Source organism: Planococcus citri, chromosome 3 (assembly GCF_950023065.1).
Source record: "Planococcus citri chromosome 3, ihPlaCitr1.1, whole genome shotgun sequence".
Taxonomy (NCBI): domain Eukaryota; kingdom Metazoa; phylum Arthropoda; class Insecta; order Hemiptera; family Pseudococcidae; genus Planococcus; species Planococcus citri.
Window position 1 is genome coordinate 20,406,918 of NC_088679.1, and position 25,703 is coordinate 20,432,620.

Sequence of the window (25,703 nt, forward strand, 5' to 3'; positions counted from 1 at the left end):
AGTATTTGGTGCTGTTTGAGAATTAAAAGCTGTAATAATGCGATTTAAAATTAAAAAAGAAGTTCCACTTGAATTCATAGTTCGCCGCTGGAGTAGGTTTTGTTAGGATGTATAATTTTCACTCGAAGATATGCTGATCAAAAAAAGGTCTTTTTATCTATTTTGTAACGGATTGCGTTTCATTTTTTAATCGAACTAACCCTCTGCATACTTAAATAATTTTTCATTTGAAGGAAATTGAAATTTTTTAATCAGATTTTTCTATTTTTTTTTTTTTATCTAACAAATTTACACTTGGTATATAAAGCCTATTTATGATAAGTATTGAAAATAAATGCTGATCAAATGACAAAAAATAAGACATTACTATTTCGATTTAAACATTTTTTTAGCTATTATTTTTTTATAAATTTTTGAAAATTAAACTGACAGAAAATCTTTTGAATGATTTTTCTTAATAGCTGCTCTATGATGACGCTTTCAAGTTCCATTTTTTTTTCAAAAAAACTTCTTCTCTCAGTTTAAGAAGTTTTTAATGTGTGTCAATTTTTTTTTATCATTAGAGGTAACGACTTGAGCTGATAGTATATTAAATATTTTAGATGCTGAAGTTCATAATTTGGATTTTAGATCAAATTTTAAACATTCTAAAAATTCAAAACATACTTATGTTCAGACCTATATGAAAAATTTCAAACTTTTTTATGGATTTTTTTCCCCGAAAGAAACGAATTAGTGCAAAAATTATGTGCTTCATCATTTCAATCTTTCAGTTCAAAATCAATCATTCGTAGATCATTCTTTAGCATCGAGAAAATTTCTAGTTTTTTTTTAGGATTTTCAAATTGCATTCGGTAGAGTCTAACAATAAGATGTTTTTTTTGTTTTGGTTGATCAAAAATATTTTTTGACAGAATTTATTTTATTTTTTCAAAAGTTACCAATATATTAGAATCTATATTGACAATAATGTGAATTATTCGAACTGGCAAATCAGGTCCAAACAAAGCTAGATCAATTAATGAGTTTGCAAAATAGGTACCTTTCTATCAAACATTCTTGTTGCTTAAGTTCATCTTTCGATTTCAGGTAAATTTTTGAAAATGAGAGAGCCAAAAAGTGAAAAAATTAAAATTTTACCCTGAGGAGTTCTGGAGCCTCCAGCGAATTCTCGAAACTCGCAATTTCCACGAATATTGCACCTAACCAAGATGGGAAGTTGAAATTAGGAAATGTATCATATTTTGAGCTACACAGATCGACTGGGGGCAGTTTCTAGTCGTTCTGGAGCCTCCAGCAAAATTTTGAAAACCACAATTTCCACAAATATATAACACCCAAACAAAATAGAACACTGAAACTTGGCATTTTACAGTATTTTCTACTACACAGACCGCCTGGAGGCAGTTTCGAGTTGATCTGGAGCCAACAGCAAAATTTCAGAAATTTCAATTTCTACAAAATCGGTATCAGACTCAACTAAATAGAAAGTTAAAGTTTGGTATTTGGTGGTATTTTCAACCACATAGATCACACACGGACTGGAGGCAACATCCAGGCATTCTGGAGCCTCCAGCAAAACTTTGAAAATCACAATTTCTACAAATGTAGCACCCAAACAAAATGCAACATTAAAACTTGGATTTTACCGTATTTTCTACTACACAGATCAACTGGAGGCAGTTTCGAGTCGTTCTGGAGCCTCCAGCAAAATTTTGAAAATTTCAATCTCTACAAAAATATTGAACTGAACTACATAAAATGGAAAGTTAAAATTTGGTATTTTGTGATATTATCAACCACATAGATCACAGACTGACTGGATGCAACTTCCAGTCCTTCTGGAGCCTCCAGCGAAATTCTGAAAATCACAATTTCTACAAATATCGTATCCAACCAAACTGGAAAGATGAAAGTTGAAATTTCTTTAAATTTTGACTCATACAGATCGAGTGCAAGCAGTTTCGCGTCATTCTGGAGGCTCCAGCAAATTTTGGAAATCTCAATCTCTACAAAATATCGAACCAAACCAAGATGGAAAATTGAATTTGGGACTTTTATCATATTTTCAAACACACAGATCGACTGCATGCAATTCCGAGTCACTCTGGAGCCTCCAGCAAAATTTTGGAAATCTCAATCTTTTCAAAATATCGAACCAAAGCCAAACCAATAAGATAGAAAATTTAAATTTGGATTGTTTCATATTTTCAACCTTACTGATCGACTGGAAATAGTTTCCAGTCATTCTGGAGGCTCCAGCAAGATTTTATAAATCCTAATCTCTCCAAATATCGCACCTAACCAACATGGAAACGTGAAATTCAATATTTAATTAATTTTAACCACCATTCAGACGGGCTGAAAGCAGTTTCCAGTCGTTCTGGAGCCTCCAGCGAAATTCTGAAAATCACAATTTCTACAGATATCACACCCAACCAAAATGGAAAGATGAAATTCAAAATTTCTTTAAATATTGAGCCATACAGATCGACTGTAAGCAGTTTCGAGTCATTCTGGAGGCTCCAGCAAATATTGGAAATCTCAATCTCTACAAAATATCGACCCAAACCAAGATGGAAAATTGAATTTGGGACTTTTATCATATTTTCAAACACACAGATCGACTGCATGCAATTCCGAGTCACTCTGGAGCCTCCAGCAAAATTTTGGAAATCTCAATCTCTTCAAAATATCGAACCAAAGCCAAACCAATAAGATAGAAAATTTAAATTTGGATTGTTTCATATTTTCAACCTTACTGATTGACTGGAAATAGTTTCCAGTCATTCTGGAGGCTCCAGCAAGATTTTATAAATCTTAATCTCTCCAAATATCGCACCTAACCAACATGGAAACGTGAAATTCAATATTCAATCAATTTTAACCACCATTCAGATGGACTGAAAGCAGTTTCCAGTCGTTCTGGAGCCTCCAGCAAAATTTTGAAAATCCCAATTTCTACATTTAATTCCGTCCAAACAAAATGTCAACTTTAAACTTGGCATTTTACTGTATTTTCAACTAGACAAATCGAGTGGAGACTGTTTCAAGTCATCCTGGAGCCTCCAGTAAAATTATAAAAATTCTAATTTTCTAAAAAAAAAAAATCTGTCCAAAACACGCTGGTGTCCTATTTTCAGAATATTTCAGTTCGTTTCGTAGACGCCGAACTTTATTTGAACAGTGTCATTTTTTTGGAGAACTGAAATTTCTAGAATATTTCTGGAGGCTCGACTAGAAAAATTCGAAACCATCTCAGCTCAAACGGAGAAGTTTAAAGTATGCTACCTGCCAAATTTCAGCTTTCTATTTGGATTAAGTGTATCTTTATAAAGTTGTAATTTTTAAATATTTTTTACTGGAGGCTCCAGAATTGCTCAAAACGACCCCATATCATTCCCAATCGATTTTGAAGGACCAAAGAAGGGTACATACCAAATTTCAGCTTTCTAGCTCCATTAGGTAAAGTTTTGATTTTTATGACTTTCTTTATAGCCCTCTGATTTTCCAAAAATTCATAAAAAATCGAAAAATGGACTTTAGTGCCTATTTATCCATCGGTTCGGATACTTCCCTCGAGGTAATTAGGTATAGGTAACTATACAGGAAAATTCCAGAAAACCCAAATAATTGCCCACTTGGTACGTACAAGGTGAAAATCAACTCTTCGTGTTCAAGTAAAATGAACAAAGTTTCATTCCATTAGTGAGCATTTTCAGGTATTCCACCCCCTCCTTCGTACTTCTTCTTTTAAAAACGATTTCAGTGGAGCATTATTACTATAGTAGGTTCACTTTGAAAGGAGCAAATGACTGGTCATAAACGATAAAAAATATTAAAAAGGTACTCTCTCAAGTACTTAGTTAAATATTCATAAATCCTAGAGTCAGTATACAGAGGAACGTATAAAATAGGTACCTACTGTAAATGATTAGTAAGCAAAATGTGTAGGTATCGATTATTGAAGTCTTATACAAGCTTATATCAGGCATTTTCGTACACTTTATAGGTACCTATAGTTATAATCACTTATTCAATGTCACATATTTAATTTAAAATAATTTCGAAAAAGGAAAATAAAACGCCAATGCGAGTACCCAATATTCTGCCTTCACCTTTCACAGGTTATTTTTCCTGCACAGTACGATTCTGAGACTGAGAGCATCGCGAATGAAAGTAAACGTGTTAAAAATTGATAAGATGAAACTGGTAAAAATAGGAAAGTGGTTGACGTTATTGATGATAATTTCAGCAGTGATACTAATCGCAGGTAAGTTCATCTTGGATTTTTTCAATACGCAGATAAATATTTTTACGTCGTAGAAGATCGTTGCATTTCCATTATTTGCAAAAATTCACGTTTCATCGTGAAAGATAGGACTATTCACCAATACGTAACTACGCAGTTGAGCTTTTTTTCTTCAATGGATGTAGGTACCTGAAAGATCATTAACCAGATTAAACGGCTATGTTTATTTTCATTTCCCCTTCCAATTTCCTTGGGCTTATTTTATCGCCAATTGTTCGCAGATAGATAAAAGAAAAATGCAAAGATATCACCGGTACCTATGTAAATTGAGCGTAGATTCGACTCATTCGTTAATCAGTCTCTTGATGGTTAGTTGCCAAATTGTCTGCGACACGATGGTGTACGATGTAGTTGAACAAATTACGCGATCTCGTTAATTTTTTTCTATTAATCGTTGGACGAATGTCAAATCTTCCTCGTGTATTTTTATTAACCCTGATTTATTACCGTTCGTAATTTAGTTAATTTATGTACAAAAGTGGAAGTATTTCGAGAAGTGTTTCGTATAAACGGTGAAGATCATGGCAGATCGGTTTTCTTGCTTCGATATCTTTTACAGACTGTGTGATCGTTTATTTAATCGTCGATATCGGAGATTTTTACTCTGCGTAATTTTTATTTTAATAGGTTACTTCCTTTATTCAAAACGGTCGGCTGTAGAGCAACGAACTTCGAATAAAGTTTATCCAGATGATCCGACTGAAAGTAAGCTAGAATTTACCTATCATTACCATACCTATCTAGACTGATTTCATCGATCGATGAGACGACTAAATAGGACTAGTAAATTGAAACGTGATCCTTTTTTTTCTCGTTTCGTAGAAGATGAAATTTTACGAGTAGTGCATTTGGATTTGAAAGGAGCTCCGCCTAAGATGTCTTATTTAATCGATCTCATACCTAAGTTGATACGTACAGGAGTGAATGGTTTATTAATCGAATACGAAGATATGTTTCCTTACTCGGGTATACTTGAAAATGTCACATCGAAAACACCGTATTCTGCACTGGATGTAAGTACGAGTACAAGTAGCGAAAATCATTCAAAGTAACGATCTAGGTACCTATAAGGTTATTTATCCTTCTCGAATTCAACAGGTTGAACGATTCGTGAGATACTGCTACGAACAAGGCATCGAAGTTATCCCATTGATTCAAACGTTCGCCCACATGGAGCATATTTTAAAGCTGCCAGATTTCAGCTTTCTGCGAGAAGATTACCACGATCCTCGTGTGATTTGTCCTTCGAATGTTCGTACGATGGCAGTAATCAAAGAAATGATCCACCAGATCAAGATGATGCATCCACACAGTAGAAAAATTCACATAGGGTGCGACGAAGTCACCACCATCAACGTGTGCTCGTTATGTGCGAAACAATACAGATCTAATTGGTAAGTTGAATAATTGAAACCAGTTGATTGAGTTGTTTCTTTGCTTACCTATATGTAAAAGTTTACTTCTCGTAGGTAAAGTTTGTAGCGTATCGGTACATAAGTGAAACGTTAACGATGTAATGACTAATCATCGGACAGTCGTTTGCGATAGTTCGAGGATTCGTTCAACCTAACCTAACTTGTTTGGGTGAAGGTGACGTTCGGACCATGGGGGTCGTTGTACCTTTTGGGCACGTTTGCAGGTAGCTGAATTCGTGTCTGAGGGTGTATGAGTTGACGACTCCGTTTGGAACTCCTTCCGAACATCCATCAAAATGATCGTGGTATGGTTCTGAGTGCTCGCATTTGAGAATATTAAAATGTGAGCTGGTGACCTTGATCAGACATTTTTGATTAAAATTTTTAATTCGATCATGGTGAGAGGATGGGGAAGATGTTGAGAGATTGATTCTGTTTGTTGGGTCTTGGTCTATCGTAGGATCAAGGTCAAGGACAAATTATCAAGTCTCATTTTATTTTCGTGCTGTAGTTTGTCATGATCATGACGTAGATGGGTAATTTCATCAGGAATTTTTTGCATAAATTAATCCAGCTCAATGTTGATTTTTTTAAATATTCGATTTTTAAAAAAACCTACTTACTTAGGTAGGTATTTCTTTTTGGCACAACTTAATTTATTTTTGGTAAGTTGGGTACATATTAATTTTTTTTTTTAAATTTAAAATGTCAAAAAAATTTTTTCAAGTTTAAGTAAAATGAATACAATGAAGATTTTTTTCTAGTAATTTTAGAAAGTCACGTAGAATAAAATAATACGAAATGGTAATCCTAAAATAGGTATTACTCGTAAATTTGAGTTTCCATGGGTTCCCAAATTTAGGATTTGAATTACCTCATACCGAGACAAACTATTTCTGGACTGATTTTTCGATTTCTCCGACAATCGGAAAGGATCTCAACCCTGCTTTTTGGCGAATTTTTGAAAATCAATAATGGAGTCAAAATGGGAAAAAATCAAAATGTTACAAAATTCAAGTAGAAAGTTGAAATTTGGCATGTACCCTATTTTCGACCCCCACAATCGATTGGAAACGATTTCGAACTATTTTGAGAAATTCTGGAGCCTCCAGCAGATTTTTGAAATTTGAAATTAGGTACTTAAATTATTTTACTCAATAAAGTTAAGGAGCTAAAATTTTTTTGTATCCCAATTTCAGTGGTTTAAAATCTTTCTGGAGCCTCCAGCTATATTTTGGAAATTCCAGATTTTCGAAAAGTGCCATAATAACTAATCAAATTGACCTGGTTACGAATAAAAACAAGTTAAGGCGGTGTACACGTCAATTTTTCAAAATCAGATTCTGCTGGTTCAGGATCAATTTATTCTTCAAATCGGAAAAATGGCGCGATTGGTTAAAAGGGTTACTTACTCGTGCGTACAATACCATCAATCACGTTTATACCTGTTAAAATTAATTTGAACAATTTTTATGGAACTTTTCAAAAATTCTGGAATTTTCAAAATTTGTCTGAAGGCTACAGAACGGCTTGAAACCATCCTCAATCGTCTCAAAACGTTGAAATTACCCAAGTTATAAAGTAAATTTTAACTTTCCAACTTCACTGAATGAAATTTTGTGGAAATTTCAACTTTTGAAAATCTCCAGGAGCCTTCATGGACAGCTCAAACCTTATGGTTGAAACTGTTTCTGATCAATTTGGAAGGTTCGAAAATAGGATACTTAGTTGCCTAACTTCAACATTCTTAGGTTACTTTGGTAAAAATTTGATTTTTTCACATTTTTAATAATCCTTTGATTTTTGAAAATTCATCAAAAATGTTCTTCAGCAGCTGAAATTTTTCTCAATCAATTGTATTTTGGCATGTTTATTCGATTCAACTTTCAACTTTCATCAGAAGCCATTTTGGGCTGAAGTCTCCTTGATATACTCTTGGGATTTTTTTTTCAAGTTCCTTTCGATTTTCAAGTAGGTATTTGTATTTTTTTTTTCATAGCAGCCAAATTTGGTTCCGGAACATTCTCTATCTCTTGAATACATTTTCTCGATTGGAAAACGCCCTAATTGCCATTAATTCAGTTTTCTGTCAAAATTATACAGAAAAATCTTTTTTTTTTTTTTGTTGATCAAACTTCTCACCTAAAAGCTTGTATTATGCTAAAATTGTGAAAAAATCGTACTTTTCCAATCAAAAATTTCAAAAGAAAACTGTTTTTGTCAGAATTATTAAAATTAAGTCAACAAATGTGAAAAAAAAAACAAAATGTTACCTATATTCGAGCTAACAAAGCTGAAATTTCAAATACAACGTATTTTGATCCTCCCCTCTGGCCTCCCCTCTTCCATTGATTGGTTGAATGTTCCGACTGAGTAATCAAATTCACCATCCAAACTCAACTTCCGGATCAAAAAATTGATCGTGGTCAAAAATCGATTAATCGAATCGCAAAAATCGATTCATTTGCGATTATCGATCCTTCAAGATCGAGAATGTTCCGAATGAGAAAACAATTATTCTACCTTCAAAATTCAACTTCTGGATCAAAAAATTGATCGAGTTTCAAAATCGATTAATCTAATCGCAAAAATCGATTCATTTTCGATTATCGATTCAATATGATCGAGAATGTTCCGACTGAGTAATTAAATTCACCATCAATACCTCCAACTTCCGGATCAAAAAATTGATCGTGGTCAAAAATCGATTAATCGAATTGCAAAAATCGACTCATTTGCGATTATCGATCCTTTAAGATTAAGATCGAGAATTTTCCGAATGAAAAATCAATTCTACCCTGAAAACTCAACTTCTGGATCAAAAAATTGATCGATTCAAAATCGATTAATCGAATCACAAAAATCGATACATTTGCGATTATCGATCAAAAACCTTATGATCGAGAACGTTCCGAATGAAAAGTAAATTTTAGCTTCAAAAGTCAACTTCCGGGTCAAAAAATTGATCAGGGTTAAAAATCAATCAATCGAATCGAAAAATATTTCAAGTCGAGAGAAATTCCAAAGCCTTCTTTACCATGCAGAATTTTGAGAATATAAATTTCTTGAAATTTCATCTAGTTGAGTTAGAAAATGTGAAATTTGGTCCACCAGTTGATATGATTAGATTTTGATTTTTTTAAATGTTTCCCTCGAAATTTCAGATTGAATTTTATTTTATTTTACAGATTTTTTGTAAAATTGATTTTGACAATATTTTTGCTCTATTCGCATTTTATTTTTCCATCAAACTCATTCGAGCTGGTTTTTATTACTTGTACTTTGTAATATTTATCAATAGAAGTAAAATTAAAATGCAGTTTTTGGTGGTAGCGTTAGGATTTCCTTATCGCTCTCATGCATTGATTATACCAATATCTACCCATACCTTCCACTTACTTATCTGTTTTTTGTACATTTTTTTGTTTAAACAGGAATACTTTCCATACTCATGTGAAACAGGTTGCATCATTTATCAAGAAAACTTACAACAATCAGATCAAGGTCCTAATATGGGACGATATGCTACGTTTTAGAGACTATGACATGATAAAACACACAGAACTACAGGATTACGTCGATATTGTAATTTGGGATTACACTGCACTACTCGAAGAACCAATTCGTAATATGATCTGGAACAAGTAAGTATTATCTACCTACTTTTTTTTTTTTTTTTTTTTTTTTTTTGTTTGTTTACCAAAATGCAATGCATATAAATTTTGTAAATTAGACTAAAACAAAAAAACATTTTCCAACAGTTTCTCAGCTACCTATACTAAATACTACCTATTTACATTTTTAAAATTTGATACTTATTCGTATTTTCTCTCCTGTTATAGATATACCAGCATATTCCCCAGAATCTGGGTAGCTGGAGCGTTCAAAGGAGCCGACGGTGCGAAATCCATGTTGCCCAAGATGGAGACACGTTACAAGAATCACAAATCCTGGATGGAGTTTCTCAAATCCAAATCCTCATCGACCAAGATAATCGGTTTCATTAGCACCGGTTGGTCCAGATACGATCACTTCGCATCATTATGTGAACTGCTTCCGGCCTCGATCCCGTCTCTGATCCTGAATACTCTGAAAATAACCGAAGCTTTGTCTCATTCGTCCTTCCATGATATTGAAAAAGAATACAACGATTTGCTGCAGTGCTATCTTCCGAATGTTAATAAGAACAACGCTAAGGCTGCACCAGTATCTCGATTCAAAGTATACGATATTCTACACTCGTGGAGCCATGTGGACAAGTGTTTTTTTCGGGAAGCACGTCTCATAAGCAGTATTGCTAATCTGACTCAAATTCAGGATAAAATTGACAATTTGTACGATGTTTTGTACGAGAAAAGTGGCTGGATCGACGAGTACCATTTGAAAAGTAACATGATGAATACCAAAATCGTCGCTCAACATTTCCACGATAATTCCTTCAAAGAAACCAGTTTGTCGTTTTATAATATTTACGGTATACTGAAAAAAGAATTGCTTCGTTACTATAATGCTAATACCGTCGAAGAATGGCTCGGAACGTACGTCGAACCTTTTTCAAGGAAATTGGAGACTTTGAAGCGTGTGTTGGATAAGACTGCTACGACTTTTGTTTGGCAAAGAAGAGATCCTTGAGGGATGATTTGAGGTTATAATGTGACTGAGTATTTTGACGATGACATTCCAGTAGTAGATTATTTATTGATTAGCCTATAAGTACTCGAATTAATTGAAATAGGTATTATGAGCATTTGTGATTTTTGAACTCATCCGTCAGGTCATATTAAAAATTGGTGTGATCGTTTTCATTACTCTTGGTGCTTCCTATAAATTTAAATCGTCCTTATGAATGTTCCTGTTGATGATTTTAGATTTATTGTTTTCTTTTATGATACCCTTGTAGCGTTGGACTGTTCTTATTTATTTATTCGAGTATAGCGACAAGGGTCAGTATTTATTTTATTTTTGATCAGTTTTATTTAAATCTTCTTCGACTGATATTTTTAATTTCAATTGATTTATTTTTATACCTCTGTGACGTATAATTGAATACCTGTTTATTTATTTATTCATTTATTTCTATTCATTTTATTAATTTATTTCCCTTTTATTTATTTATTTGTTTATTTATTTTTATTCATTTCATTAATTTATTCCTCTCGCAATTACTTAATTTATTATTTTATTCTATTTATGTATTTATTTATATTCACTTCATTAATTTATTCCTTTCCCAATCACTTAATTTATTAATTAATTTTCCTATTTTCAATTTTTTTACAGAAGTTTTTAATAAATTTATCTATAGACACTAAATTTATCAAAAAAATGTTTGTGTTCTAGATTTATATTTACCTTGAAACCATAATGAAACCTATGCCCCTTCAAAATGAGAAAAGAAAGGAGAAATATTTAATTAGCCTATATTTTATATTTATTTCAATGATCTACTAATTCGGTTTGAGATAAAAACTCGTACTAAAATTTTTCCATCAATCTCAAATGACTTATTTTTATTCGGAATTCGGTTTCAAGATTAGAACTCGACTTGTAATGAGAGGGCTTAATTTTCAATTCCTCAGAACTTCATGAAATGTTTTGAGGTATCTGAATTGAATTTTGAATTTTATCATTTTTCCAAATCCAACTGTAAATTTTTTTTCTTATTTCCGAATTTCGTACTCAATTTCTTAGAAAAAAAGTAACTTTCGTAAACGAAAAGAAAAAAAAATTGAAAAAATGACTAAAAAGTAAGGTACCTACTTGATCAAAAAAGTTACAAAACGTGAGTAAAACATATTTAATGTTGAAAAGATCAGAATGTTTTAACCAACAGGCAACATAATGTGTGTTTTAAAACCAGAATAAAGAACACTTTAATCAATCGATTTTGGAAAAATACTTAACTCATCACTCCTTTAAATTTTTAAATATTTATTAGGTAACAATAAATATGTAATAGCTAATAAGGCATTCTTTTCGCAAGTGATTGGATTGTTTTTAGCTTTGAAGAACCCTCAGCTCGTTAAAAAGGTACGGACAAGTATTCAAAATCACCGAGATGGAAAAGTAAGTAAAAAATATTTCTTCTTTTTCACGATACCAAAAACCGAAAATGAAAAAAACGAATAAATTTAAATTATTATAAAACTTCTACATATAAATAATAAATTACGGAGGAATCGGAATCCCAAAGAAAGTTGGCAACGTGAAATAACATGTAATATGATAATAATACACGCACATGCGAATGCGATAAATAGGTATAAGAAAACAGAATTCAACCCACACGTTTGAACCAGGGATGTCTAGCTAGCCAATAGCCATTAGCCATTAGCCGTTAGCTTATTGAATTTTTGACGTTTAGCCATTAGCCATTAGCCAGCCAATCAACAAAAAATTTAGCCATTAGCCAGCTTTAGCCAATTGATTTTGGCTAAAAATGATTGGCTAAAATTGAAAAAAATAGGTGAGTAAATGAGTTTCCTGTGGGTAAAAATGTTTTAAAAAATAAAATTTTAAATTTCGTAATAAAATCAAAAGCAAAAGACCAAAAAAGTAGTTTGACATTGGCGGTTCCAGTTTTTTTTCTTAATTTTTTTCAATGATCGTTGTTTTTCTAGAAAATGAATGAGAAATCAGTTTAAGAAAATAATCAAATAATGCGTGAATGCGAATAATTGTGATTCACGTTTGTGAAACAATAATTATTTCCTAAAACTAGAAACAATATCTACAATGGGAATGTGCTCATTTAGAGGAGTATTTAGAGGGGTCACTCGATTTTTGAAAAATTATAAAAATTAGCCAGCTAATAGCCAGCCAATAGCCAGCCAATGAAGAGACATTAGCCAATAGCCGTTAGCTTAGCCAAAGCCCTAAATTTTTTTAGCTTTAGCCGTTAGCTTTAGCCAATCCCATTGGCTAGACATCCCTGGTTTGAACTATGGTTGATTAGATGGTACCTACTACCTAGATCTACCCAGGTTATTGGTATTTCGGTCACGTAGTTTGTCTGGATCATCGAAATCCACATGAATTTCGATCGAGGTGTTTTCCTTTTCCTTTTAAAGAATAAATAGATGCATATGATTGGTGGAAGTCTAGTGGAACTGGAATGCAACCGAAAGTCTGAATCGTTGCCGTTGCCTCTTTTTCGTTTCCTTCTTTGGCAACCATGCTTTTTTATCTGCGTCATGAATGATGATAATTATTATGAAAACAAAACTCGAAACACTTGTTTCTGAGAAACGATAGTTGCGTGATATAAATTTTTTGAATTTTCCGTAGATTAATATATTAAATTATTCACGATGGCTTGGATCAGTAATTCAGATATTGGAAATGCTATGGATGAATGGGACGATCCGGTAAGTCATATCCAAATTTTTTTGTATCTGCTTCATTAGTTACCCAAGTGTGCAGATTTCTGGTTTAGTAACAAGAACTTTCGATTTTCTCTGCAGGAAACGTCAATGAATAGAGAGGTATTGCATATGTTCGATGAAATGCGCAGAAGGATGGCATCCCTCGAAAATCAAGTGAAAAGCCTGGAAAATGAGATAACCAATATGAAGTGCGAAAAGAATCAAGCGTCTACTGAAAATAACGAAGAGAACACGAAAAAGGAAAATAATATAGATGATTGTCAGGCTGAAAAGAAGAAACAAGATGATGATGACGATATAACAACATTACTTGATATCCTGACGAATAAACGTAAGGAGAAGAATGATATTCATTCTTGATAATCTGATTTTTTGATTTGTTATTTTGATGTTGTTTTTTTTTTTTAGGTCACTTTGTTGAATGTGTGGTCAAAGTGATTCTTATGTACGGTGCTGCCCAAATTTTCATTCTTACTGGTTTCTTTTTCTTCGATAGAACCGAATTTGATGATTATATCATGAAGATCCAACAAATTCTGCATTATGTGTTATCTTTTGTTAAGAACTGCTAGGTTTATATCATAAATGATTTCTTAATATTTTCGCGAATTGTGGCTAATGAAGTTACTTAAATGTGTAATTTTTAATTCTGTTTTAAAATTAAGTTTCAATTCCTTAGTTTTACTGAGCAGGTGTGTGTTTAATTCGTCGGTATTAAATTATTTGTATCTAGGTATCAATATTGTTTATTTGTTCTATTTTTTCATAATACTTTGGTAATATTTTCAATTTGAATTCTATTTTTAGTATAAAAATTGTGTTCTAAACTTTCCTAAACTTGGTTTCAATATAAAAATGGTCTATTAAAAGTATACTATCTTTTGATTCTTGTTTGAAATAATTTTTTTTTACATGGTTAAATTTGACAAAAATCTGAAAATCAACTTTAGCATTTGAAGTTTGTATCAAACAGGTTTTGAACATTATGATCATGTAAGATGAATGATCTATCGTCGGAACTCAAAATGAAGGTATGAATTGAAGACGTCATAGCAAAAAGAACATATGTGTGAAAGTGGACATATGTGTGAAAGTTGTATTTTGAGAAAAAACTGTTTGAAAGTTTGAGTGCTTGTGAAGCTTAGAAATGTGCATATTTGAACATGGTGACGATTTTATCTTATTTTCCCACTATCTAACTACATATATGAAGTGCTATGCACCATCAGTCTAGAGGAAGCTGTGTGTTAGTGGTAAGCGCTCAAATATTTCGAATTACATGTCCTTTTTGAAGCGAAAAATTGGCCATTTTTTTTTTTTGATTTAAAAATGTTTTTGAACAAATATTTTGATTTAAACCAGGTAAATAATGGTTGATAACACAAAATCGACCATGAATAACCCATTATCTCTGAAAAAATCGCTATGTCGAGTAAAAAAAAAAAACAAAAAAGACAAATGTTTTTTTGGCCAATTTTTTTTTATTGATTCAAAAATGTTTTTGAGCAAATTTTTGGATTTAAACCAGGTAAATAATGGTTGACAACACAAAATCAACCATGAGTAACCCAATACATATCTCTGAAAAAGTAAATTTTTAATCGACTTCGCAGTTTTAAAATGGCGATATCTCACTGGTTTTTCGACTTTGTGAAGTAGGGGTGGTCTCATATGATAGAGGAATAAGGTCTGAAGAATAACAATATGGATTCGTCTCAAAAAGGACATATGTGTCATATATACCCCTTTTTGTTATGACGTCTTCAATTTTTATTAATAAAAATATTTGATTAATGAACGTCATTCTAGCACACATAGGATATATTATAAGATGCTTTCTGAATGGCATAATACATAAGGTGTGCTAAGAATGTAAGACGTATGTGGACAAATGTATTTCAGACATTTTTCTAGTTTATAGAATAAATAAAAATGTATGATATAAAACATGCAATTTTATACGCAGTTTCATGCATGATCATACATGAGCATGTGGGGGACATTTTTCTTGTATGATCATGTATGAAGTCGTCATACATGCCCGCCCGAGGAAAAAAGTTCAAACTTGGCCATACATGACCATGTATGGTGGATGAACTCGAGCATACATGATCATACATAAACCGAAGTTTCCATACATGCTCATGTTACAAAATTGTCCCTCACATGATCATACATGTCATATATGATCATGTATGATCAAGTATGATTTAGTGTAACCATGATCATGTGTAAATGCGGGGATTTTTTTCAACATGAACATGTATGATCATACTTAAAATTCGAGAATGTATGAATTTTTATAATAAAAATATTGTCAGCATAAAATATATGGGATGATTTGCTGAATGGTATAAGTACATACGATGTGCTAAGAATGCAAGACAAATGTGGATAAATGAATTTCAGACATTTTTCCAGATTATAGACACTTTTCTAGATAAAAGAATAAAATGTATGATATAAAACATGCAATTTCATACAAATGATCCATACATGAACATGTGGGGGACAATTTTTTAGTATGATCATGTATGAAGTCGTCATACATGATCATACCCGGGGAAAAAAAGTTCAAACTTGGCCATACATGATCATGTATGGTGGATGAACTCGAGCATACATGAACATACATAAACCGAAGTTTCCATACATGCTCATGTTAAAAAATTGTCCCCCACATAGTCATATATGATCATGTATGATTCAGTGTAACCGTATATGTGGGGATATTTCTTTAAAATGAACATAAATGAACATGTATGATCATGTATGATCATACTAGAAATTCGAGAATGTATGAATTTTTATAATAAAAATAAACGTCAGAATAAGATACATGAGATGATTTTCTGAATGGTTTAAGTACACACGATGTGCTAAGAATGCAAGACAAATGTGGATAAATGTATTTCAGACATTTTTCCAGATTATAGACCAGTGATGCTAAGTTACCGGTAATTTATAATTGGGTAACTTACTGGTAACTTACCGGTAAGTTACCGGTAATTTAAGTAACTTATAAAGTTTCACCAAAATGGTTCAGAAGATCAGAATTGAGATGATGGGATGATGGTTACCTTAAAATCATCCAAAACTCCCAACAACTGACAGAAATGGCTAGGGACTTGAGCAGATTTCCCAATTTCCCAATTCTGCTCATTTGAGCTAGGGCAGAACAAAAATTTCTGCATTCTGCCCCTCCCACTCATTTTTCAAAAAATTCCTAATCACAACCACAACGCACCGGCACCCCAACCCAACACTAATTTTCAAAAAAAAAATAATTATTGATGATTTCTATCATTTCTCAAATTTTTTTCAAAATGAAAATTCCTTCACATTTAAAAATGAAAAAATAAAAATGAATTTAAAAAAAAAAAACAAGTAAAATAATGCTTGATTTTTGAGTAGGTATTGATTTTGCTCAATTTCTTTTTTCATCTTAAAAAACTTAGGAAAATTTGATATCTGTGGATGCGGAAACTTTTCAATTTAAAAAGTAAACTAAAATCAGTCATGAATCATGATGTGAGATTGTGAGATACTGAAATTTGAATTTCAAAGATTCAAACCACAGTTTTTCAGGAACTCCTCACAAGGAAAACCTAAACAGCCAAATTCAAGAACAAAATTATAGGTAGGTACGGCAAAGAAATCAAATTTTCTCAACATCAATTGTTTCTCAAGTTCAAGTTCAAACCACACAGACGCAACATTCAAAAAGAAAAAAACAACTTTTGAAGATTTTTGTAATAGGTACCAGGTACCTTGGTACCTACCTATTTATTTACACATTGAAAAATTGTAACTTGTTGTATCTAAACAGCTATAGGAGCACATGCAAATGTCCAAAATTACCCTTGTCAACATTTCTGTTGAAAATTTATAAATTACCGCAGTAACTTATGGTAATTTATGTCATGGTAACTTACTGGTAACTTACCGGTAAGTTCTCGGGTAAGTTACCGCGGTAAGTTTCCATGCATCACTATTATAGACACTTTTCTAGATTATAGAATAAAATGTATGATACATGAGCACGTGGGGGACATTTTTTTAGTATGATCATGTATGAAGTCGTCATACATGATCACATGTATGGCCAAGTTTGAACTTTTTCCCCCGGGCGTTGAATCATACTTGAGGAGCTTGGTTACAAAGTTAGACAAACGTCACAGGGTTGATTTTGAGAAAAACTATGTTTTTTGTTACAAAAATATACAGCATTGTAAAGGCGGGGGGGGGGATATTTGACAAATTGTAGTGATGATACTGAGTAACAAAAATACAAAAAATATCCTTCCACCATTGCCCCTCACCACTAATAAAAAGAACCTGAAAATGCACTTGTCTGATTTTGAAACCAAGATGAAGATAATTTGAAATTGAAGCTGTCTAGATCAGTTAGGTTTTGATACGTATAGGATTTTTAACCCTCTTTCCATTTCTGAGGTCCCTTAGTTTCAAAATAGTACATAAAAAGTCGAAAAACGCGATCAAAGTTGCGCCTTAGTTTCAAACACGGACATGTGAACATTATCTTAGTTTCAAAATGAGACATATCCTATCATCTTAGTTTCAAAAACAGACATATCCTGGATATGTCAGTTTTTGAAACTAAGAAAATTTGCACTTGTCTGTGTTTGAAACTAAGGCAAAACTTTGAGCACGTTTTTCACCCTTTTACGTACTATATTGGAAATAACAGACCTCGGCAATGAAAAGAGCGTTGAAAATCCTATAAGAATCAATATCTAACTCGATTTTTGTAGGAGTGGCGTTTGTCTAACTTTATTGTAACCAACTTCCTCACTTGATCATACATGAGTACATGACTAACATGATCATGTGGGGGACATTTTTTTAACATGAGCATGTATGGAAACTTCGGTTTATGTATGATCATGTATGCTCGAGTTCATCCACCATACATGATCATGTATGACCAAGTTTGAACTTTTTCCCCCGGGTGATCATGTCGGACCCCCCCCCCCCCCGCGGGATCATATTAATGAGTACCTAACAATAATTATTCAAGTGTGTATTTGACCGCAATAAAATTTTGAAAAATGTACTCATTTGGAAGAAAATCAGCTGGTGTTCCATTTTTTTCAACGCCAATGGTTTATTTTACAGTCCATCCCTGCTATCTCTGGACCTATGGCCTCAATTGAAGAATTTCTCAAACGAATGTAGTACCTTTAAAATTTCCCAAAAATAACTAGCTATACTTAGTTAATAAAAAAAGTTGTAATTCAAGGCCTTTCCTTCATCTCCATTTTAGAAAATCAAGGACCTACACAAAAACTCCTTCATCAAATTCAGTTTTTTATGATTTTCATCCAAACTGAGCAAATTTAAACCTCATTTAATGAGAAAAACACGTAGGTACGTCCAATAGTGACTATGATTCATCATAAAATCGTTCTCAACGTCCAGATCACGTGAAACTTTGATTTTTCATTTTTCAACCACGGAAAAGAACTATATCTTATGTACTTGTTGATTTTTACTTCGCTTTCGAAAAGAAGCGATGAATTGTCTCATGCTGCCCACTTTCTGATCTTTTTTCTTCTTTTTCTTGATCCTTTCCAATAAATTGCAAGTGACCGAGAATTTGGTCTTCTGACTGACGCAGGGTTAGCAAGTAATATAATTATAATATACGAGTAGGTAAATAAATATTTCTTGAAGCTTTTCCAAAATAAATCCACTTCATTTTCATTTTTAGTTGATCTACGAAAACTATAACTTTTTTCAACGGTTTGATTTATTAAAAATTAATTTTTAAATTATTTAAATTCAATGATTTTAGATTAAACAAAATTCACCAATTCATGTATAAATTCCCCCTCATCCCAATAGAATTCTACGTGTCCGGTTTTTGTGTTCTCTCTTTTTTTAATATTTTTTTCTGACCACTTTGAAATTTTTTGCCACGATCTGGGGTAAGAACCTCAAACTTCTTCAGATTTCAAGCTTCAAAAAAATTTAAGACTTTTCTTTCAATTTCAAAGATAAAACAAAAATTTAGAACGATCCATGTATTTTATATTTATATACTTACCTACATAAAAAAAAGCTTGACACAATTATACAACAAACGTATTTCTGTAAGCACATATGTATTCGAAACTCTAGGTTAACCGGAAATTATATAAATTACGTGCAAATTATAGGCGATTTTTGCCTTTAAATCGTATGCATCGCTAACCGCAGGTTTAAATTCTAAAGCTTTTTTATAATAATGTACAGCTTGAGGAAGTAATTCAAGTTGATGAAAAGCTCTGGCGAAATTATAATACATTTTTTGATTCATCGGTTCGCCTATCAAATTTCGATATTTATACAGAAAGGCTAAACACTGGGAAATAAACGAATGGCTATTACTTAGTGGCCTATTTCTGAAACGACATATGTAAAACGACAGCCAAAAGTAACGCTACCAAGGAGGTTTCTTTTTCTTGAAACACTAGGTATAGATACTGTAATCGTTCAGAGTATACTTGTACGTTCCAGCTGATAAACAGTTATTGGCAAATAATACATATGATCAAAATTTTATCCTCCGAAGCTTTCATTAGGTAACAAATTAAGAACTTGTGTATTCGGCTGTAACTTGAGTAATACATGAAAAGATATTGATGACTTGTAGTATGAAATATCTCATCATATCGTAAGCTATTTCATAATCTTTACTGAGAAACGATGCGATACCCACAGCTAATTTGAGCTGATCTTTGACCGAGTTGAATTTATATGAAAGGGATAAATCCAGAGCGAGTTGTTGCAAAAGGTCGTAATCTTTGCGACCGGTGTAGACATCGAATATTTCAACGAATATGTCCCATTCTTGTTTGACAGGAACCGAAGTATCGACTGTGATCGGAACGTAGGATGAAACTACATCTTTGAATGAATTAGTCAAACGTCTTCGATTGTTTTGATTTCTTTGCAATGTAAACGAAATAATTGAAGTCCGGTTTCGATGGAGTTCTCGTAATGTAATACATATTGCATCGTTCGTAGATCAAAGCGCTCATATCGTCGTTCTTCGTTAATTCGATAGCTTCTTGGTACAAATGAGCTGATTTTAGTTCTTCGCAAAATTTCAATTTGAGATCTTCATCTTCAGAATGGCATTGTAGAGTTCTACGAAATGCTTTGTGACATTCTTTGATTTTATTGGTTTCTTTGTAGCGGTGGGTCAACTTGAACCATAACGTAACCGAGTTGAAAGTTTCAGTATGTGTGAGAGGTTCGAGTACCGTGATCCGAGTCTTCGAACTGACCTTTGTCCATCAACTTCATGGCTACGTCGAAGAATAGATCGCCTATGATATCTGGGTTCTCTTTGAGCAAGATGTCTATTTTTATTTGGCGTTTTCAAACGAATCTAAATAGATCAAAGTTACGGTTACGATGAGTTTTGGCACGAATATCGATGGATATTTCTTTGGATACGATGAAATCTACGATGGTAAAATGATCTTCGGTTGTTTGAATCTCGACGTTGCAGAATTTAGCCATCACGTTGAGACATACGTGGAAATCAAGCGTACCTAGTGATTCGAATATCGAGGTTGTAGTGCGAAAAACTGAATTTTAAAAAAATGAAAAATCTCTTGATTCAATACTCGTTTCTGATTGGTCAAAAATCGTCAAAACGTCATCAGCGACTGGTTTGAGCTTTCAAAAGCTCAGCAAAGGTCGCTGGTGATAGGCTGCTATTCCAACGCGAAATCCTTCAACTTTTTTAGTCGCAAACACTGTCAATTTGAAACCTTAAACAAATCCATCTGCGCATGCACCAATAACACTACAACTTACAAAATACACGTCAACTTTACACACTACTCTGTAATTGGTGCATGCGCAGATCGATCTGCATAAGGTTTTCGACAAAAACAGTAGAAATTATTTCCCGTTGGAATCGCTGTCTATATTGAACTTTTGATCGAAGACAAAAACAAAATATCGAAGATAAAAGCAAAATTGATATAAATTTGAAAGTCAAGATTTATTTTACTAAAAATGAAGCTATTATTTTTATTTATAAGCGTAGCAGCTGCATTGGAAGTACCAAATTTCGTAACCGGTAAGTGTACTCTGAGCCTACTCCTTTTCATTTGACAAAAGAGTAGTCATCTTTGAAATATTTTCATACATGAGAATTTTTTCTAGGTGTTTCCGAAATGCTGTCCAACTGGCCGAATATGTCTTTCCCGCTGGCTTTTCTGTCCGAATTATCGAACCGTTTTACAGACGTCACAGCTCACCGCACCAGTATTAGTATTAATATTTTTGTAATTATAAATTCTTTGATCACACAAACAATCGTATTAGATTTCATCAATAATTTTATGAAAATTGCAGAAATGCGGCGCATTACACATATTGCACTTGTAATTACTATCGCTATAGTAGAAAATCAAATTAATCATTTGAAATATTTAGATTGTGTATACTCTATTTTAATTCTCTTCGGTATTTGCAACTGCCATCTGGAGTATTTATTACATCCGTTTACAAGAAATCGTGTTTATAAATTGTTTCAAGTTTGCCTTTTGATATTTTTATGGTTTTATATTATGAAAGAAAAGACTGAAGAAGATGATTGTGATAAAAAAAATTTTCTTGATGTTGCAAAACATTTATCAAAATTAAAGCGACCTAAGCTTTCATAATTCGAAGAATAAGTTCAAAATTAAGATAATATTATGTAATATTCAGTATCCTGTTACAATTGTTTCGAAAATTAAAAAAATATTTTTTTGTTGCAATTTTGTTTTTTTTTTTGCCATTTTCACAGGAATTTATCGCACTTGGGTGAAGATACTTCACTTTTCGCTGAACCGTATTCTACGCATATTTTAACGTAATGTAATTACATACTCGTGTGATTACGCGTACTAATTAACGAAAAATCCGCGGGTACAGGCGGTAATATGATTAAATCTCGGTGCATTTTTCTAAAACCGGGTGAAGGATTTTATCTGGATGTGGTTAAAACCTGTAGGAGCAAAATAACCAGTTATTTTTCTGAATAAGGAACTCGTTCAGCTGCTGATTCATCGGCTCGACTTACGGCTGCATGGCAAAAGGTTCTTCTACCACCAATTAAATGTTAATCGATCGATTAGGGAAAAAAATAGTAGATAATTACCCAAAAGGCAAAAGATAACCGACTGAACGAACAAACGCCCGTTTAGATCCCCTTAAGATGAAAGATATTCACCTTGACCTTTTTTGAGTCCTTCGATACTCTAGCACGTCCTGTGACACGTATCTTCTACATTCATAAGGAACTGATGGATCTCCTGCACCAGTTCCAAACTGGAAACCTAAACGTAGGCCAACCAAACACCATATTACCAACAACTTCTCATCTCAATTCATTGATACCATCGTAATAGTTTCAATCACGCTCACTTGAATTTCAAAAGCCTCGGAGTTGTTTTTGGGCATCGTCAAGATATCGGTATAATTAGCCAACTTCAAGATGGATATTTCATATACGCCATCGTACAAGACACCATTTGTGGCTGGTTTTGGGCAAATACCGCCATCTGAATATACCTTATTCTCAACAGGTTCATCTGCAAAAAGAATAAGAGAAACGGAGAAGATTAAATTAGAGTTATTTAGTTTGTTAAATTATATTTTGAAGCTTAATTTACCCCCTTTTTTTTATATACGAATATTTCATTAATCAAAACCTAAAAACACGAAAGTTTTCAGGCCTGAACTAATAGGTCCTTCATCCTTACACGTTGAATTGCTGGTATTGATATTATTTCCTAACAACGCAAGCCTCCTGATCATGAAGCTACAATATTGAACACAATCAAATACCACGTGGGTTCAAGTTGATACATTACTCGTCATCGAAAAAATTTATATACGAGTAGATGGTACCACACATGACTTTTATCTACCTTGTCTTATCGGTGTCACCCATCTCGATTGTAAAATAAAGTAGGTTAAAATTTATAAATAAATAATTATGTACTATTGAAATTGAAGGAAAAACAATGCTAACATTCGGGAGCAGTCAAAGTTCAAATTCAAACAATAAAAAGAAAAACGTAAATTACTTAGGTAAATGACGGTAAGGACAAGCATATCGAACTAAGCAAATGTTGGTTTTTTGAAAGGAAAAGGATGTGAAAATGAGAAAAAATGAAAAAATACTGCAAGTTCAGCTCCATTTGACCACAAAATGGTATTCACAAATTCTTAATAAATTATTGTAAGTACCTTAAGCAATTATTTATCGAAGGTATACACGTCACTATTCGGTTTTTTTGGTGGGTTCTATACATTCAGGGTGTCCGCTCATTTATGAGAATTATGCACATTGGTAACAATTCCAGGGCTTTTCTGCAAAGTATACAAGGAAAACCACACAGTTGAAGTTGAAATTATCAAATGTACCAACATCGATTCGATTTAAATCTATGCTGATTTTACCTGAAACGTCTACGGATGGGTATAACGAGTAGAATTCATCTTTCATCAATATAGAGCATTATTCGACCCAAAACCATCTTCGCTCTGGGGACTCGCTTCGATTTAACTCCAAGTACTTTCAACAACCCAAAGTAAAAAGTAGAATTTTTTCAACACGGTAAGAAACGCTGCCCTGAAACATCAAATATGCAAACAAATCTTTCTCGTAAATTGAACGACGAACGTATACATACAAAAGTGACAAAAAATCATAGTATCAGAATACCGTTAAATAGCGACATCGGCATGCGGTAGTCAGTAGAAAATTATTCTTGGTCAACATTTCAAGTGCAACTGAACTTTACCGCAAAATAAACAGAAAAGAAAATTCTTTAGAAAAATTGAAAATTAACTGGAACTGGTCAAGTGGTCACTTCTCAGTTCTCACTTCACTTTACTTCGATTCGATCCATCATGGATGACTTCCAGTAGTTCCAGTTCCAATTCCATGTCACTACGTCGTACGCTTAGATTAGAACGTATTAACATATGTTCTAAGGTCGTACGTCGACACAGTGTTGCCAACTCAAAAAAATTTGTGCTTGCTTTGGCTTGCTCGAGAATTTGGCAGGAGCCAATGGCGCAGCAAATAAATTCTTTGTGCATAAATTTTTGGATTGGTGTTTCCATAATCTATGATACTATGATCAAAAACAAATTTCGCAATTCGCAACACAAAACGCAACACTATTCGTTTCACATTCCTTTCGCAAATTCGGCAAATTACTAGATTTTTCAATTTTTTCCCCATTTAAAAATTTTTTTTTACAGATATTTATTTTATAAAACAAATTTATTGAAAAACATGTTCGTGTTCTGAATTTATAAGTAGAAACCTACATGCCCCTTTAAAGTGGGCAAAGATAGGAGAAATATTTAATTAGGCCTACAAGCCTACTCTGCAGTCTGCAATCTGCATAAATGTATATACTATCCCTCACGGAAAAAAAATAGTACTTTCTGAGTAGTAGTTTTTTAACGGAGTAAAAAGTACTACTTTTTTAACACCTTCTCACCTTCATGGAGAAATATTAGTAGTTTTACGTAAAAACTACTACTTTTGTCTAAAAACTAGTTAAAATTACTAATTACTACTAATATTTCTCCATGAAGGTGAGAAGGTGTTAAAAAGTAGTACTTTTTACTCCGTTAAAAAACTACTACTCAGAAAGTACTATTTTTTTTCCGTAAGGGTACATCTTATTCGATTTCGAATAATCATACACAAATGACTAATTTGTATAAATTCGATTTGAGATAGAAACTCGTAGGTACTCATATTTTATTTTTCCATCAATTTCTATTCTAATAGGTAGTCTTATTTAATTTTTTATTTTGAATTCGCTTTCAAAATTATAACTCGACTTGTAATGAGATGAGAGAGCTCAATTTTCAATTTCTCAGAACTTTATGCAACGTTTTGATGTTTAGGTATCTGGATTGAATTTGGTTATTTTTTCAACTGTAAATTTTTTTTCTTCTTATTTCTGTTCTTCGTACTCAATTTTATATAAAAAAATAGTAGGTAACATTCGTAAAAGAAAAAAAAAATTGAGGTGACTAAAAGTAGGTACCTAGGTAATCAAAAAAAGTGGCAAAGCGAAAGCAAAACATGAGCAAAAGCAGTTTCTGACCTTCCAGTTTCCATAGTGCCCACTAACAGCACGAAAAAAATAGAACATTTTGATACCAAATAAGCGAGACATCAACAAGTTTTGCAAAAGAAATGGTTTTTGGAAATTTCAGTCAAGAAAACGTAACTTTTGGACAGATTTTTGAAAAATTGAGACTTTTAGGATTTTTTGCAAAAAAACGACAATATTTTGAACAATTTTTCTAAAAAGTGTACACTTTGGTCTTTGTTCAATTTTTGAAATGGACAATTTTTGGCAAAAAACAGTGACGATTTCAGAAAAACGTAAATCAAAACGCAAACCTTTATGGCAATTATACTTGTATGGCAAAAAAGCTTAATTTATGGGTATTTACTTTTTTGATAAAAAGTGAGAATCTTTGGCAATTTTTTTAAAAAGCAAGAATTTTACTTTTACAATATTTTATCAAAATAAAGGACTT

The 25,703-nt window shown here is 32.7% G+C and overlaps 2 protein-coding genes and 1 long non-coding RNA gene across 5 annotated transcripts; 2 read left to right on the top strand and 1 right to left on the bottom strand.

Annotated features, from left to right (window-relative positions):
- Window positions 1-11,040, top strand: LOC135841399 (hexosaminidase D-like). Its single transcript, XM_065358339.1, has 7 exons — window positions 1-147; window positions 4,128-4,273; window positions 4,940-5,017; window positions 5,135-5,325; window positions 5,411-5,706; window positions 9,162-9,371; window positions 9,570-11,040. Exons 1-7 carry the CDS (start codon window positions 131-133, stop codon window positions 10,357-10,359), a joined length of 1,728 nt encoding a protein of 575 aa, XP_065214411.1. The 5' UTR covers window positions 1-130; the 3' UTR covers window positions 10,360-11,040.
- A 1,880-nt stretch (window positions 11,041-12,920) lies between these two features.
- On the top strand, window positions 12,921-13,997 carry LOC135841401 (uncharacterized). Its single transcript, XM_065358341.1, has 3 exons — window positions 12,921-13,094; window positions 13,191-13,443; window positions 13,521-13,997. Exons 1-3 carry the CDS (start codon window positions 13,038-13,040, stop codon window positions 13,682-13,684), a joined length of 474 nt encoding a protein of 157 aa, XP_065214413.1. The 5' UTR covers window positions 12,921-13,037; the 3' UTR covers window positions 13,685-13,997.
- A 5,147-nt stretch (window positions 13,998-19,144) lies between these two features.
- LOC135841403 (uncharacterized) lies at window positions 19,145-24,117 on the bottom strand. Of its 3 annotated transcripts, none has more exons than XR_010557918.1 (6): window positions 23,854-24,117; window positions 23,589-23,760; window positions 23,376-23,498; window positions 22,548-22,714; window positions 22,354-22,459; window positions 19,145-22,225 (listed from the first exon to the last, which is right to left on the bottom strand). It is a non-coding gene; the product is annotated as an uncharacterized LOC135841403 (long non-coding RNA). The 3 variants fall into 3 exon arrangements; XR_010557917.1 differs by having other exon boundaries at window positions 19,145-22,128; window positions 22,282-22,459; XR_010557916.1 differs by having other exon boundaries at window positions 19,145-22,459; window positions 23,854-24,116.
- Between the last annotated feature and the right edge of the window lie 1,586 nt (window positions 24,118-25,703).

What these genes read in the sequence shown, in the direction of transcription:
- LOC135841399 (XM_065358339.1), top strand. An exon ending in CACCGTATTCTGCACTGGAT is followed by an intron (nt 5,326 to 5,410) that starts GTAAGTACGAGT and finishes CGAATTCAACAG; the next exon opens with GTTGAACGATTCGTGAGATA. An exon ending in AAACAATACAGATCTAATTG is followed by an intron (nt 5,707 to 9,161) that starts GTAAGTTGAATA and finishes TTGTTTAAACAG; the next exon opens with GAATACTTTCCATACTCATG.
- LOC135841401 (XM_065358341.1), top strand. Translation starts at nt 13,038, where the DNA reads ATGGCTTGGATCAGTAATTCAGATATTGGAAATGCTATGGATGAATGG. An exon ending in TGGATGAATGGGACGATCCG is followed by an intron (nt 13,095 to 13,190) that starts GTAAGTCATATC and finishes TTTTCTCTGCAG; the next exon opens with GAAACGTCAATGAATAGAGA. An exon ending in TGATATCCTGACGAATAAAC is followed by an intron (nt 13,444 to 13,520) that starts GTAAGGAGAAGA and finishes TTTTTTTTTTAG; the next exon opens with GTCACTTTGTTGAATGTGTG.